We start from the raw sequence: 16,817 nt of genomic DNA, 5'->3' as shown, positions 1-16,817 counted from the left end.
GGGTGGGACTGAGGCACAGGGAGGGGACAGCGTTTGACGGGCCTTTGGCGGCGGTAGAGCGGGTGACAGGGTTTGGCAGAGTTCAGGAGCTGCAGGAGAGGTGACAGGGTTTGGCGGTGTGGCAGGGTAGGTGACAGGGTTTGGCAGAGGTGACAAGGTTTGGCGAGGTGACAGGGTTTGTCAGAGGTGAGCAGGAGCTGCAGGAGAGGTGACAGGGTTTAGCAGAGGTGACAGGGTGGCAGGGTAGGTGACAGGGTTTGTCAGAGGTGACAGGGTGGCAGGGTAGGTGACAGGGTTTGTCAGAAGTGAGCAGGAGCTGCAAGAGAGGTGACAGGGTTTGGCAGAGTTCAGGAGCTACAGGAGAAGTGGCAAGGCTTGACAGATGTGACAGGGTTTGGCAGAAGTGACCATTTGGGAGGAGTTACAGGACAAGTGACAGGGTTTGACAGGACTGGCAGGGCTTGGTGGGGGTGATGAGGTTTGGCAGGGAGGTACCAGTATGCTCCCGGACAGATCTGGATGTGGAGAGGTGGCTGAGGATCCCTGGCTTTGCCTGGCACCAGTGAATGCTGTTTTGCTTTGAGGTTTTTCTTTATGCCAAATTCCTTTGTGTTTAGGAGGGAGTTAGAGACAGCGTAGGGGTAAAATATTTCATTTGACAGATAAAAGAAAAATAGCTGTCAAAGAGTAGAGTTAGTCTAACATTTTTATTCTTAAAAGCACTGAAGATAAGCTTATAGTTGCTGGGGTGTAGGCAATAAATGTTTTATAGTTTCCTATAAAGGTAGAATAACAGTGAAAACATAATTTAAATGATTGTTTAAACTGCAGATCAGTAACGTACTCTGCGAATATCAACCAGCTCTTTGAAAAGAATGTGATTTATCTGAATAATCTTTTCATTCAAGCTGAATTTAATGTTCTGTGGCAAGAGACAGTTAAATGTAACAGGAAAACTTGGCATAGCTCACATCAATTTCCATGTATCTGCATTGGTTTTGGAATATTTTCTGCAAATTTGAACTAAGTAGTTGGTCAATTTACAGGCCTCTTTTCAAACATGGCTGCATTAGCCATTTAACATCTTTAAGAGAAAAAAATTAATCTGAAGCTTACATTAAGTTTTTAGATACAACTGTTTTAATGTGCTGCAATATATGATGACAGTCTGCCTCCTTCAGGGTGAATTGCCAGAAAAGTTCATTTAACCAGAGGCCAAAATGTAGGTATCATATCATAAATACGTATTTAGCACATAAATGAAGCATGTGCCCTTGTGTGACAAAAGACTGCTGCTGCCTATTCACATGACTCAGTAGGCATCCATCATAGAAGAGGGAACAGTAACATGGTAGGTGCAAATGTAGCCCCCCCAAAAGGCTCAGAGTCTGTTTGACTCACCCTAGCCACTGGCAGGATGCTGTTTTGCAGCGAGGAGGTGCCGGTTCATTTGGGATCTCAGTAGGAAAGGCGTGGGTTCTCCAGGCTTGTTGACTGGTTTATTGCATAAGGAATAGTAGCACTGGTAAAGGTGACAGCAGTCCTATGTCCCTTCTGATGCTGAGGCCCCCTGGCTGTCACAGTGTGAGACAACCCCTTCAGAGTGATCAGCATGTTGCACAGATCCTGCCTATGGGGAGGTTCATGTCTGTGGTCTTTGGAGCCTTGATAAGATTTTTTTTTTCTTAGAAGTAAACAACTATTCTTCATTTCTGCAGTCAAGTTAAGGAATGTTGCATGTAGATTAGCTGGCTAATCTCAAAACAGAGAATGTGGGTGGTGTAATCTACATATACTGTGTCAGAGCCTGGTACAGGCTTCTCTGTTGGCCAGGGAGCCAAGTTCATCCAGCAGTCACTGAGGTTCTGTGAAGACATTGCATTTTTGCACACAGGAATGAGTTAAAGGCGGCCCTGGTGCATGCTTAGGTTTAGAATGTTGCTCATGTTGACATACAGGTCTCTGCAGGCCAGGCCTGGGTTAAACTCTGCCCAGATTCTGCTTGAAATCATGGTCTCCTCCTTGAGTGTCTTCTACAGTGACCTGCTAGAGATGCCTTTAATACACTGTGCTAACTTTAGTGGGGTTTTTTTGTGTGCTTCCACACTGGAAATCTTGCTTCCTTCCAAGTTTAAATCTGTGCTATGCTTCAGATTACATAGCCTTAATATTTTGACCTCTTTAGAGTTTTTAATTGGTATGAGTTTAATTTGCTGTGATTTGGTGGCATTCTGATGCCAGACAAGGTTCTGTTGCAAAAGCAGTTGTCTATAGGGACTCCAGAGCTGTGGTTTTATGCTAAATCAGATTTGGTGTAACTCTAGGTTGCTGCTGCCTCCTGCACTCAGCCAGTTGTCCTGGCAGCATTGTTTCTGTGTCCTCACAGCTTTAGTCGAGGGGTTTTTTTCATTCAGATCAGATGCTGAACAGCTCACACTGCAACTGCGAGTTTCAGGGACAGCATGAGAAAGACACAGTAAAAAGTGGTTGAGCAGTCAAGTGGGGTATGGAAAAATAGCCTTTGCAACCTCTGGACTTTACATTTGGTTAGAGTGGGGTGTAGTGATCACATTAATGATATTAAGGCAATGTATTATGCTACATGCTTAACCTTAGATCTTAAACTTGGTAACTTCTCTTCATCTGTACTGTAGTGCTTGATACCATAAACAATTTCTATTTTTTATTGGTTACTGATCTTTTTTACACTACTTCATTAATACTGCTGCAGTATATTATAATGTAATTATAATATAATTAATGGTCCGTCAGACCACTACTCAAAACTAGTAATTACACAACTTCTTAACAAATGTAATTTAGTGTATTTTTTCTTGTCTTAATGCCAGTCAGGTGATGGCCATCTGTTAATGCCAGACTGCACTTTAAGCTTCTTACTTAAGCTAGCTCTTAGGCTTATTGTTTAACTAGCAGAACTTACAAGAGAAACTAAAACCAAAACCAAATCTATTAATGTGTGGAGTAGTCCTTTTAATAAGGTCATTATTTTTAAGATCTCCAAACAAAGTGCATTTGTTAAGGTGTATCTACTGCTTGTCTGACACTTAATGGCCTTTGCCCCTTGCCCCAAAAGAGTGATTAACACTCCAAGGAGAGCATCATATTGAAAATACTTAGAAACATTCTTTTTTTCTCAAGCTATATCTTATATTAGCTTCTCTTTCATGAAGTTATTGCTCTCAAGATGAGAAATCACTAGCTTAGACAGGCAGTCCTAGCTGATGCAATTTTAAGGACAGTCTATCTCAAATTTTTAGTTGGTTTACATAATTCTACTTGGCTGAAAACTGACAGTGTAGGAGTTGCAGGGCCTGACAAACCATGGATGCCTGGCAGCAACAACACTTGCTGGAGAGGTGGAGAGGGCAGCTGGAGCAGATAAACAGCTTTAGCTGTCATACTCTGGGGAGGCTGGTGTTAAAAATCTCTCAATCCTGGCAGGTGTTTTAGGATGATTTGTTCATGCCCAGACATGAGATCAGAACGGAGATTCTACCATCAAGCATCAGACTCTTAGAACAACACAAATAAAAGATCACATTTAAATGTGTTTTAATTAGTTACTACATGGTGAAGAAAGCACGCTACACCTGTAAATCACCACAAGAGTGTGTATTTAGGTGTTGCTTAGGATTGCTCAGTGTGTCATTGATATATAGCTCTTGTTTAACAGAGTGTCAGCCTACTGCAGACTAATGTGTTAGTGACTAATCTGTCAGTGTCTTGGAAAAGCAATATCCCACAAAGCCATCAGAACATTTGGAGATGGGTATAAAAAACCTGAGAACAGAGGTAGAAAAGCAACTTCAAAATAAATCTTCCTTTTGTGGTCTTTCTATGAATATAAATTATCTATTCCTAAAGAATGCAGGAAGATGTATCCATTTTGTTATTTGCCATTAAACCAGTTCAGTATCTGTTCTTCTGGTTCATTTTTTCTGATATGTCCCACTCCTAACAACTGTTCTGCTATTCTGTGTTGTGTGACATAAGCTGCACCTTGATGTAAGATAGGCTATTTGTAGAATAATTAGTCATAAGGATCTAATTTCTGTTTTATGTATTTGAAATTGATGCCAAAAACCTCAGAATAGAAGAACTGCTCAGAGACTTTGCACCTTTTAGCAGCAAGGTATTTGGTTTATTGCAATGTTGGGAGCAAGGCAGTTCGCACTGCACAAACTGGCTTGACCCAAAAGTGCAAAACAAGCCACTTTATACATTTTAGATACACAGTTACACCTTCTAGCACACATATTACTAGCTAGGCGGAGTCCAGGCCGAGTCTAGGCAGAGCTTTCAGGAATCTTCTTTTGGTTCAAATTTTAGGTGATCTTCTCATGCTTCGGTCTCCTGGTCGTATATGTGATAAGTATGAGGCTATAAATTTAGGTTGCAAGGAACAAAGATCTATTAATGCCACAAACAAGCAAAAACGGGTAGCCAGGCAACCAGAGGAAACTCCTGTTCCTGCCGTGGTCCACAAAGGGGAACAGAAACAGCACTTATTATACCCTTCTTTGCCACCTCCTCCCCCAGTGTCATGTCATCAGTTCGTTGGTGGTGATTTCGCGGGCTGAATCCTGTTTGGTTCCTCCTTCGTGGGCTGACTCCAGGTTGGTTCCTCCTTTCGCGGGCTGTGTCCGTTGCTAAGGAGCATCCACCAATAGTTTTAAAGCCATTAGTCTCTATTAGGCCGTGATGCTGGAAATTTCCATCGGGATGACGGTTGGTCAGCCTGATTCCTCGTGGTCGACCCCCTCTTGTTTATCTCCATATTGCTCTCTATTAATATGCTCAGAACAAACACTTTCAAAACAGCAAGAGATAATATGCCAAATCGTCATTGCATTGTGGTCTGTTAGTTCGCAGCTTACTAATCTTGGGGTTAGGCATTGCATAACACTTAAACTTGTGATTACAACAAAGCACTTAATATAATTTAATAACTCTATTAACTCTTCCCATTCTGAACAGCAAATTTACTCTATGATCACTTATAACAGTATGCAAGAGTCTTCATCAGCTGAACTTTTCAACTTTCATTGTTAGGTGACCTAGATTCTTCAAGCTTGCAAAATTCTGACTCTCAGCCTCCTATGTCTAAACATCTGTTTTAAACCTGATTTGTTACCTGGTGGTCTATTATATACTGCTCCTTATCATTCTTTCTATAATGAGACTTTGGTCCGGTAAGCAGGACAGAACAAGACATTAACCAGTGTTCCTAGAGTGTTCTAGCAAAACAGGCAGAACAAACATTAGGCAATACCTTCTTCTGGCTCAGTAGGGCAAGGTGTTTTACCAACTAAGCCATCATTAACTCCTTTTGTACTTTTCTCTGCCGTCAAAATATAAATATTTCTCCTGTCATAAGGCTTTAAGGTTAAAGATCCTATGCCTTTTTCTGTTCTGTACCTCTAGACACGTTTGGAACAAATGGATGTGTTATTTAACATTTGATAGACAACTCTGAACTATAAACAGTGTAACAAGTCTGATAATGCAGAGCAGGGGAAAAAGCTTTGCAAGAAGGAATGGTCCTTTATCAGGCCATTGCAGGAGTAAAACACCAGTCAGTTTTCCCTGTCCCTGAAAAACAGGAATCATGACTTCTTTCATTAAGTTAGACTGGGTCAAAGTTTGTCTGCCAGGTGATTGCATTACAGGCTTTACTTACCAGTCTTAGTTATTGCTGTGTGTATCCAGATCCCATTAAGTCTAGGTGCCAACTACAGTAGAGAGAAATACTGTGCAGTTTCAATCACTGGTCTGAGTTTACTTGTAAGGGGAGTCAGTGGAAAAATGTCGATTCTACAAAAGCAAAATGTTTTGTAGGACGGTAATGTTTTCTTTCAACACTTTGGATAGGATTTAAGAAGAAAAGTTGGCCTAGGGAATGTAATTCAGGTAGCTATGATCAATAGATAATAGAACCCCCAAATCAAAGCATTCCATCATTTCTGTGGACTCAGGTGTCTAAGTATGAGGAGACAGTGAAGAGTTACTATTCCTCTCCCATTTCAGCTCCCTCCATTTCAATTTTGCTGTACGGTAATGCTTTTTAAACTTTTGGCATTTCCTAAGCAACAAACATTACCTTTTTGGTTATCTCTGGATGTTGATTAGCTTCATTCTAGTTTATGTTCCTCATTTGCCCAGGGACTTTGGAGTGGTGATTGCTCTGAAGGTCGGTGTGCTCAGGGTGCTTAGAAGCCATTCCTAAACTCTTCCCGGACTTGCCTCTGGTGTTTCAGTAAGCCTGTGATTGTAATTTAAAGTTGCAGAGGCTGGAACATTAATATTTTACGTATTCTATGATACATTAAAGTGCTTTAGGAATCCTAAAAAGATAGGGTTGCATGATTAATGTCTCTCTCTGATACTCAATATTGCAAAAGTGAATATTCTTCTGTATATTTGACTCTGAAAAGCACGATTTCAGGTGTTCCAGCTGGGCACTATTCCACATATAACTGGATAATAGTGATCTTTATTTTATTTTGCTTAAGTGAAGTTTTTAATGTTTTTTCCCAAAAAGCTCTGTTCCGTCTAGAGTCTCGTAACATATTCAGAGCAAAATGATCCCTTTTTCTTGCATTCACACAGATAAAATTGTAGGATTTCAAATCCTGTCTTAAAGCATCACCCAGCATTCTGTGATTCTAGTAGGCCTATTAATATTTATTTCTGCTTAGTCCTTCCTTTTTTGGACAAATACTTAAGCCCTATGTGTCTTCAAGATTTGTTTTGTAACTTCTCCTGCATCAATATCTCATTATGGAAACTTTGTGTAAGTCATGTTTCAGTATCTGGCCAAGGGAACAGATTGCTCCGAACAGGGAAGCAATTGTGACCCTAATACAAAAGTTGCCTAAAGGGCAGGGTGTTTATGATGTGTAGAAAATGCAGTATGTGTTGGCATTATTGCTAGTTCAAAATCTCTGTCCTGGTGTGTGTGATAATCAGGTTGTTTCCCTCATGTTGATAAATCATTCTGATGAATAAATACGTGGGGAGGCCTAAAATACTGCTATTAAAAGAAAAGGAATTGGCTATACTGATTTAAACTAATCGGTGTTTCTGATTGTGAGAGGATTTCAATAAGCTGTGTGAGGACCTTCCTCCTAATCCTAGGGGAGCTTAATTTCTTGAAGAACCATTGCTGGTGATGCTTTTTGTAATACCTTGTAAGGTTCACTGTCCCCTATATATTAAATTTTCTGTGTGTCCACTTGTTACTTCATTTAATCTACTTTCTAGGACTATGAGCCTGTTGATCTCAGATTTCCTGGACCCTATTGTCACAGAAAATTTTCTGCCTCAAGTGGCCGTCCTGTGATCAGATCTAGTTTTAAGCAGAAAGATAAAAGGGTTGAGCACAGGTTTACACAGCACAATTCATATTAAAAGAGTACTACAAACCAGACAGTGCACAAAATACTACACTGAAGATATCTCATTGTTTTTATCTGAGATGAAAGAGAGGTGTCCCTTCCCTGGATCTAGCTGTCCCAACTAAAGATTTTAGTGCTTACTTAATGGAGTTTAGCTGCTGAAAAGGCTTTTCTTAAAGCTGGTGAATCTACTACCAGCAAACTCATTTGGTAAGTGGGGCTGGTGACTGCAATGAAGGAGGCTAATCTTTGCCTTGGGGAGCACTTTCACAGAAGGATCAGCTGATTGACCCTGAAGGGCAACAGCTGAATTGGTGGTAGCACAGAACAGCTGGAACTGATAAGGTCTGAAGGTATTTATTTAGTGCAACATTAGGGAACTAGCTGGCTTGCACTGGACAAACTAGCTCTGAAGTTCTCAGTGAAAAGCCAGGTAATTTATACAGTTTTCATGAGAGCTTACAACATCTTTACATACATATTCATTTGATTTTGACATCTAATTATCATATTCATAAGGGACAAGACTTTTGGGTGGTCATTTCTGGTTTCTGTTCTTTAGCCTCCCTTTGGGGGTCGCTCACTCTTCTTCCTCTCTTGAACTTTTCAACTTTTTCTGTTCGTGGACCTAGTTTTCTGGGACTTGCAAAACCTCTTGACTCATGGCCTTCTTATCTCCTTCAGATGTCCACCTTAGCTTTATTTATGACTGCTAAGTTACTTAAAGTACATTCCTACTATCTCTTACTTCAGCAGAGCAGAACAAGCTATCTCTGTTATATTTCAACATAAGCAGAACCCCTACCAGAGCGTGGTACCAACTCTATCCTAGTTAATCCTTTAAAACCTTGCTCTGTTTCAGCACCACAGCTGGATGCAGAAAATGACATTTCATGGCTTGCTTTTTCTAATTCTGAGTGCCTCTTTTTGACTGTGCTGTAACTTTCTTTTATTTCAGATGCCTTCAGTGTTTGACGAAGAACCTTTCCAGATATGCTGCAGATATTAAGTCACTGCCACCCAACATAAAGGATAAACTGATTAAATTAATGAGTAGGCAAGGGCAAATAACTGATTCAAATATCAGTGAGGTAAGAACCTATTCAAAACTATACTGTCTGTGATAGTTAATAGACAAAGATGAGCTGGACTAAAACTGTTTACATGAGATAAATTGAAACGCTTCTTGCTCTGTCCATGTCCTTACAGTTTTATTTCTTAAACTTCATGATGTTAATAGTCCTGTATTAGTAGTAAGATTATGTTTTAGTAAAAAGTAAATTAAAAATGTTCTCCCTTCAGTGATAATTGACTTTTGTGTAATCAGGTGACATATAGTATCCCTTCTCAGTATGGGAAAGTAACCTGTATTGCACACCAGTCTCTCTTCCTGAATGCAGTATGTTTCAAGAAGCTTATGCATAATTTAGTAATGAAAGGATTTCAGGAACTTGTTAGAATTCTGTTAGGTTCTATTGACGTTAAGCACACGATCCCCATATAATTTATTTAAATTTTGATTCTTTGAAATATGATGATGCTAAGGCTAGAAATTGATAGTTCAAATTCTCTCATCCTTTCTGCTTACTGATGTGTGCCAGTGTTTCAAAATGAAACCAGTTAATGACTTTCCTTCAGCTGTAAATTCAGGGACACATCTGTTTCCTATCTATCTACTGTTATCTTACTCAGCCTCAAAGGGAGGTGTGAAAATTGAGGAAAGCTAAAGGTTGGCTTTGGTGAAGTAGAGAATGAATGATTCCCTGTTCATTCCTGCTTTGACTTGTAATTCAGAAGAGACAATTATTATCAGTTTCTCAGAGCCAAGATAGTGAAGCCAAGACTGGAGACAGAAGCAGAACTACTGTGGAAAACGTACAAACAAAAAATTTTATCTTTATAATGTTCCATTTTTTTGATACTCTGCCCTTTGCTTCTCATTTAGACTTCCCTGCATCTAATAGTTCTTTTGCCTCATAAAAATTCTCATGTGGCTTCAAAATCAGCAGTTTGGTGGTTTTTGTTGTGTCTTAGACAATTCAGAACTGTGAAAGAAAGCCAACAGTCAAGGAAAGCATCTTGAAAAAATGTTGATGATCACTTTGGCTTTAAGCTGTATTTGTCTGCTTTAGTTCCTCAGATATGAATTCAGAAATATGAGTGAAATAAGGACTGAATGTTATCTTGTGAAAACTGCTCACAAGTATCTCATGGAGCATGTTGGCAGTTTTATGCCATAAAGAGACACATAAAGGCTTATAGCATTTGGGGAGGAAAAGCTCTCAGAGCTGTCTGAGATCTACCATCCATTTTGCTGAAACATTGCAGTTGGAATCTGCTAGAAGTTTTTGTTTATTTGACCTTGTTAGTAAATATATTAGCATCTTATATTTGTGAAACAGAAAACCAGTATTCCTTGTAATATCTTTATGGTACTGTGTTATAGTGAACCTGAGGAAGGAATAGACCTTTAACAAGCCTGTCAGCTATGCGGTTATCTTTGCTTGTGTGTGGAAATTTATGCTTTTGTCCTTGGGAGTTAAGGAAGGGAATAACAAGCTGAAGGGAGTATATGGCTATCATTACTAAAATCTGAGGCCTTCCATTGCTTTGGGTCTAACTTTTCATTAATGTCCTCTTGGGGAAGATTTCACAAAAACTCTGTCCTATGGTCTTGTGAGAGTAAAAGAGCCTATTTAATGAGGATTTGGTACCTCCTCATGGTATGATAATGAGATTGGTTGTTTATGAGCAAAAGAGTGTGTCTGCAGGTGAGAAAAATACTCTGGGATATCTTTCAAATATCACTGTTATCTGTTCCAGAGGTTTAAGTTCTGATGATAATCAGTGTTTTCTTGCACTGCAGATTTCTGCCACCAAAGTTGTGCTAGTAAATATGAGGGTATTGTCCCTGGTAAACATATCTGTGCTGGTAGAAGCACTACTGCTAGCAATTGTACCATCAAGATATTATTTCCACTATTTAAGTATCAATATTAATGTGTTCCTACTCTGTATGTCACAGAAGCTGACCATTCATGCTGTAGGACATGAACTGTTGCAGAAAATAGACCATATTTTCCCCAGAGCTTTCAGTTCCTAGCACTGGTAACCCCATTCTCTAGTGAAAAGTTCTATGTGGTGTCTTATATTACAAGTTTTTTAGATTAAAATGTGCATGTTTGATGGCATAGCAGAGTGTGACTGCAATGGTAGGTTTTCATTACAGGTACTGCACCCTGCTGTCGAGTCTCTAGACCTCCGGGACTGTGACATTTCAGATAATGCGTTACTGCAGCTTTATAACTGCAAGCAGCTGAAAAAAATCAACTTGAATTCTTGCAAGGAAAACAGATTTGGAATCACTTCAGAAGGTATGTTATCTGTGCACAGATAACTGGAATCTTATTTCTGGTTTGTTTTTCTTGTTAGATTGGAGTGAATTGCAAAAAATATCCAGGATAAATATTGCTTTAGAAAATCCCCAATGCCACAGCCACGCTAATTAAAAGTCTCTTCTTCGGTGTAAATTACAGGCCTAGAGCACTGATTATCTTATGAGAGAGCTATCAGGTTACTCTCATGCTAAGTTTCTGGTTTAACTATGCTATGTGGGTCATATTTTCCACTTTATCTTAATTATTCCTTCCTCAAAACTTGTCCCAGAGCCTTTGGACTCAGCATGGTGGTGATGTTAAAAAAGGAGTACCTCTTTCCATTGCTCTGTTTACTTTGGCAGGTGTCATAGCACTGGCCTTATCCTGCCCTTACCTGCAAGAAGCATCTTTTAAAAGGTGCTGTGATATAACTGACAGTGGAATTCTTGCTCTTGCACTCAACTGCCAATTCCTACAAATAGTGAACTTGGGCAGCTGTTCAGGCATCATGGATGCATCTCTGCAGGCACTAGGAGAAAACTGCAAGTTTCTTCACAGTGTGGACTTTTCATCTACTCAGGTAACTGTGGTGGCAATTGGCCAATTGACTGTTGTTTGTTTATTTTTTAGGATTGTCATGATAAAATTGAAAGGGGATCTTTTTAGCTCTATTCTTCACAAGATTTAGGACCACAGTTTACTTCCAATTTCCTCCTCTCAAGGAAAAGGAAAGGTATATTTTGCATCTTGGTAACCAGAAAAATATATATTTTGGTTTTACAGCACGTATTGTGAACCAAAGATAAAGTTTTGTTAGACTCTACTTGATATTGGAGGGTTGGGGCTTTTTTTTCGGTATCTTTATTTGGTGCATTCATTTTCTTCAAGTGATAATGTCATCCAAAATACTTAATTTAAAGAAAGTGGAATCTTGGACTGATTATTGTCTGCTTTCAGTTAGGACAAACTGACATGAATAATAATAATATAGGGTGTCAAACAGTATAAGCCCCTAGTAAAAGTACACACTCCATGATTAGTTCTAGTTCAAGAGTGGCTGTGCTTTCTGAATGGCTTGTCAGAGTTATGTTATGGAGTCAACACTGAAAGAATGACATTGGAAATGTCAGAAATGGCAGGCAAGGGGATTTAAAAACAGTATTTAGCATGAGAAGAGGGAAATCAGCTGCAAAAGCAATATTGTAACATACAGTGAGATAATGAGCCAGGGAAAGGATTTTTTGCAGGAAGTGTAGTTCAGTTGAGGGTGATGGTGAATAATTATGTTGCATGTGAGTCCAGTACTGAGCATTTGTAACGAAGTGTCAGATCTGTCAGATCAGGTTCTTATTTTAGATGATCTTCTTCTTTCAATTTTTCTAGAAGTAGGGTATCAAAGGAATTTTAATATTTCATTTGGTAGTTTTTATCATTATCATTTAACTCCTACTTCTTCAAACTTAATTACTTCTTTATTTCCTTACCTCTCTCTCCCTTTGTAGGAAATAGCTAAGTTTCCCTGTATATGTTCGAAATGAGATGAAAGCTGCTTGAGTAACTAATTGTTTCCACATTTTTTTTACCTTTCTGCAGTGATTACCTTTTTTTTCCCAACCCAAGAAACTTCCTTCAATTCCTTTGAGAGCGTCTGCAGTCCTGAAAACAGGAGAAAAATTGGTCTAGGTAGAGCAGAAATGCTTTTAACCTTATAAAGGAAAAGGGCTGTGCTCTGACCATAATAGTGTACCCACTGTTAAATGAGACAGGGAAGCTGCAGAAGTAGCAGTTACACAGTTGGAAATATCCCTGTAGAAAGCCAGGCAGGATCACATGGCAGGAAAATGAAACAGTGTTTAAGAGAATGAAAAACAAACAAACCAACCAACCCTTGGATAATCTTCTCTACAAGCTTAGTTGGGAAGAAAATACTCTAATGTTAAGTGTATTCATTTATTGCAGGGAGGGAATAAATTAATATAATTTTCCCACTCAAATAGCTGTGTTGGAAAAAATTGAGCTTTAATCCATTGTGGTTTTTTCCAGGTAACAGATGATGGCGTTGTAGCACTAGTGAGTGGAACGTGTTCGAAGAATTTAAAGGTAATTTACTTAACCTAGTAACAAGTGGATGAACAAAAACAAATACCTGCATTTTAAAATTACTGTTATCAGCATTACTTCTGAGGGATGGTTTTTACTGACAGACTTTTTTTGCCTTTGTTTATGTATACACTTGCCGTGATCTTGATTGTGAACTGTATATTTTCTGTATCTCTGTAGCAGTGCCCCAGGCCAGTGTTTTTTGATAACCTCAGTCTTTTCAAAATGTTTCCTTCAGTTGACTATAACAAGCTTATTTTAACTGACAGCATTGGAGAGATCTATATAATAAATGCAAATGAATGCTTAACTTTTACTCTTGATTTCTTTGGAGTTATTTCTTGATTCTGTTGAACACAGAGGCAGAATTTGTAATGTGGAAAACTTCACGAGTTGAAGAAATCAATTAGCACCTCTGCATGGGTAAACGTAACTCTCACAGTCTCTGCAGTTCTAATAAGGCAAAATTTAACAGTTTTGTGTGGGATGACAATTTAAAAAGTTGTGTTCTCTCAGCATAAACTTCTAAAACAGTTTCTTCTTTACTAGCAGTAAGAAAAAGAAATCTAGTAGAGAACATGAAATTATTTGCTGCAATCTCTTCTTCTGTGTAACTGTTTTCCTTGTCTGTGTCACAGTCTTCATAACCTCTGTTTTGTATCATCAAAGTGCAGATATATAGTCAGTGGTGTAATGTCAGGTAGACAGTGAAAAAAGAATAGTCTTAAAATTCTCAAACTGTAACAAGCAGGTAGATTTATAAATACTTTTACTTCATTCATGGGCAGATTCCACATTTCACTTAATAAAACAAACTGAAAATTATACATATATCAGCTCTTGTGTATATTGCTTCTCTAAGTACAGATCTTGTTTTATGTGTCATCATTCTGTACAAAGTTGCATTTATTACAAAAGGTCTCTTTCATTTCTCTGCTCTTTAAAGATCCTTAGAGTTTTTTATTGGAAAGTCTTTTTCCAATTTATTTTTTTTTTATTTTTACCCCTGAATTCCCAAAGTACGTTTTACCAAGATTTGCATATTGATAGTTTCTTTTCTGCATTTCTTCTTTTATGTTATATTTAGTGATATATAAAGCAATTCAGAGGAGGAAAAAAGGTTGGTAATAATCTGTAAATTTATTGTGATTTTCTTTTTCTAGCACAAACAAGAGGTAACAGTTAACTCCAGAGAAAGGTTTTAGTCTAGTCTTGAAGAAGCTTTTAGACTTCTTTTAGGAACCATGTAGATAGATATTAGAAACTTCAGCAGAGACTCATGAGTCCTGCCTGTTTTGGAAAACACCAGAATTCAGTTTGGGTCCTGGACAACAAACTGCTAGGAGAGCGTGTGTCATAGGAAAAGTGATGGGACTCAAACACCATGGAATGTCATTGAAGAGTTTTCTCAGTTGTCTTGAATGATATGTGCATATTGGGAAAACTCTGATATAAGTTTTCAGTTTTGACTCTTCATAGAAAAGCTGTTTTGTTTTTCCTGAGGGTATTTTCCTGGTCCGTGTAAGACCACATACAGGGTCAGTGCACAGAGGAGTGTGAGTGGGGATCTCTCAAACTGCTTGGGCAAAGGAAAGGTCTGCCTCTAAAACTGTGGGTGCTGTGACAGGCTTTTGTTGCTGCTATTTTCATACCAGGAGATCCACATGGAGCGCTGTGTGAACCTGACTGACGTCGCCGTGGAAGCCGTCCTTAATTGTTGTCCGAAGATACACATTTTTCTGTTCCATGGATGCCCACTGATAACAGGTAGGTCAAATCATGCAGGGAGTGAGAAGAGTAATTTCTTGCTGATAGTACCTTCTTGCTCTCTGGAAGAGCACACTATACGTTGTAAATAATCCCAAACAAATAATAACTTAGTAGATAAAATAATCATGCGCTGAGATTTTTCAAAGCAGGATGAGAGTTTTGCTTTGAAATATGCAACCTTCAGAGAGGGATTTTTTTGTTGTTGTTTTGAAAATTAGATTTATTTATTTTTTTTAATGTCCCTTTTTCTGCCTTCAGCATGCTGATGAAGATCCAAAGACTTCAGAAAAATGTTAGCATCTTAAATCCCTACTCTATTCCAAAAGCATGGGACAGCACCCATTCAAGAAACAGTGGAATGGAGTAGGGTAGCCCATGGGTTTTTTAAGTCCTGTTGGTTGGTGATGCTTTATAGTTAGGTGATTGGAGAAAGAACCAAGTTGTTTTGGATTACTACAGGTGTATCTGAAGTGTGATATTGTAAGAGCAAAATAAGCATAAATGCAGGTGTATAATTGAATTACTTTGCTGTGTTGTGTAGCTTATTTCTGAACACCACCTGTATATGTTCTGAATCAATAACAAGAAAGTCCTTTGTTCTTTTGCAGATCGTTCCCGAGATGTTTTAGAGGAGCTCATCATATCAAACAAAATCAAGCAAGTCACATGGACTGTTTACTGATTATTTATCCTGTACAAATGAGTGTCAAGTTTACAGATGGGAGAGCCCTTTCAGCAAGCAAGCACCTTGGAGAACCAGCTGGTGACTTTTGTACCACCAGATTGTGTCCCTCCTGGTTCCCACTGGAGGTCTCTGTTGCTATTCCAGTCCTTGCCTGTGAGTCTGGGCTTCCCCATTGTCTCTGCTTGGAGCCCTGTGTCTCTTTGCATCGCTGATGATACTTCATTAAGAGGAAAGTTAAACTGTAATTAACACTACACTGAGCCATAGCTCAGCCTCCTTGAAGTATCAGGCTTGGCTGCTCCTTGGCATCCTTTAGCAACTTAGCTACATGTACAGACCCACTTTAAGTAACTCAGAGTTTGTAGGCTGGGAAGGTACTTGCAACTAAAAGTACCAAGCCTAAACACATCATTGACACTCACACAGAAGTGTCTGTAAAGTTGGCAGTTAACTCTGACAAAAGTCATCAGACAGAACAGGTGAATGGAGGTGGCATTAAGAGCAATACAAATGTATTTTTAGTAGTAACAAACAATCTCCTTTCACCATGTACTTCTGCTAGATCTGGAATGAAAAATGTAGGTACCTTTCTTCTGATGTTACTGATGCTGCAGATTTCTGGTTTTACTTACCATCAAATACTTGCTGGCTTTTTATGTATCCATAGCTACAGTCTGTAAATGTGTGAACATAAACTTGCTTTGGAATTGTTATGGTGACTTTACAAATTTCAGAGTAGTAGCTATGACCAGTAAAAGAGTTTTGTATATGGGCAAATACTTAATTTGCTCTGGCTTTTGCCTATGTTTCTACATGAAAATCCTTTTAGGGAACAAAACATTGGTACTCATAAGCATAGCTGTGAGTGAAATAGGACCAAATTTTGTGTCTGAGTATATAAATCTCAGGATGGTAGAGTTCAGTAGAGTATGTGTTCTGCTGTATGCGGTTTATTATATATCCAGGACCCCCCAGAAGCTGAAAATAACAATAAATGTATTGTTTAATTATAGTCATATTAAAGAAAAAATTTTTGAATTGTAGAATGAGTTTATTACATGACGGAGCAGTGATCTCATCACAGTTACAAGTCATGTTCATTGGCTTTCTTGAACCAGCATAATCTCTCATGAGAATTCTATGATTTCTGCATTAAACTTCTTAAAATGCTAGCAATTTTAGCATTGTACAGGGCATGGAGCACACTAGGTTGATACTCTGTATGTGGAAGTAGAAGGGTTTAGCTAGGGTGGTCTTAGATGAATCCTGAGGACATTTGGAAACTTATGAGTTTAGGCAACTATAATGAATATGTTTACTTTACAATTTAACACCTGTCATAGCCACACTTATTTTAAGTGTTGCAGAAATAAACCAGTCTTCTACTAATCTATTCAAAGTTCAAGTCAAATTGCATGGAAGATACATGTTGCAGCCAATATTAAAGGATATTATGATGTCTGACAA

The 16,817-nt window shown here is 38.6% G+C and overlaps 1 protein-coding gene across 5 annotated transcripts in view; it reads left to right on the top strand.

Moving 5' to 3' along the window:
• Positions 1-16,817, top strand: part of AMN1 (antagonist of mitotic exit network 1 homolog) — a 22,876-nt gene extending 6,059 nt beyond the window's left edge. For 2 of the 5 annotated variants that reach the window (XM_064654651.1, XM_064654653.1), the window contains exons 2-7: positions 8,377-8,509; positions 10,648-10,792; positions 11,158-11,375; positions 12,839-12,895; positions 14,551-14,662; positions 15,274-16,817. In XM_064654651.1, the coding sequence (XP_064510721.1) occupies positions 8,377-8,509; positions 10,648-10,792; positions 11,158-11,375; positions 12,839-12,895; positions 14,551-14,662; positions 15,274-15,347 (739 nt within the window). In that variant the 3' untranslated portion in view covers positions 15,348-16,817. Of the gene's footprint in view, positions 1-7,677; positions 7,852-8,376; positions 8,510-10,634; positions 10,793-11,157; positions 11,376-12,838; positions 12,896-14,550; positions 14,663-15,273 lie in introns of those variants that run through there. The other 3 variants (XM_064654655.1, XM_064654652.1, XM_064654654.1) reach the window with 3 other exon arrangements.

Source organism: Pseudopipra pipra, chromosome 5 (assembly GCF_036250125.1).
Source record: "Pseudopipra pipra isolate bDixPip1 chromosome 5, bDixPip1.hap1, whole genome shotgun sequence".
NCBI classification, from domain to species: domain Eukaryota; kingdom Metazoa; phylum Chordata; class Aves; order Passeriformes; family Pipridae; genus Pseudopipra; species Pseudopipra pipra.
Note: the sequence above shows the minus strand (reverse complement) of the source record. Positions and strands in the feature narration are given on the sequence as shown.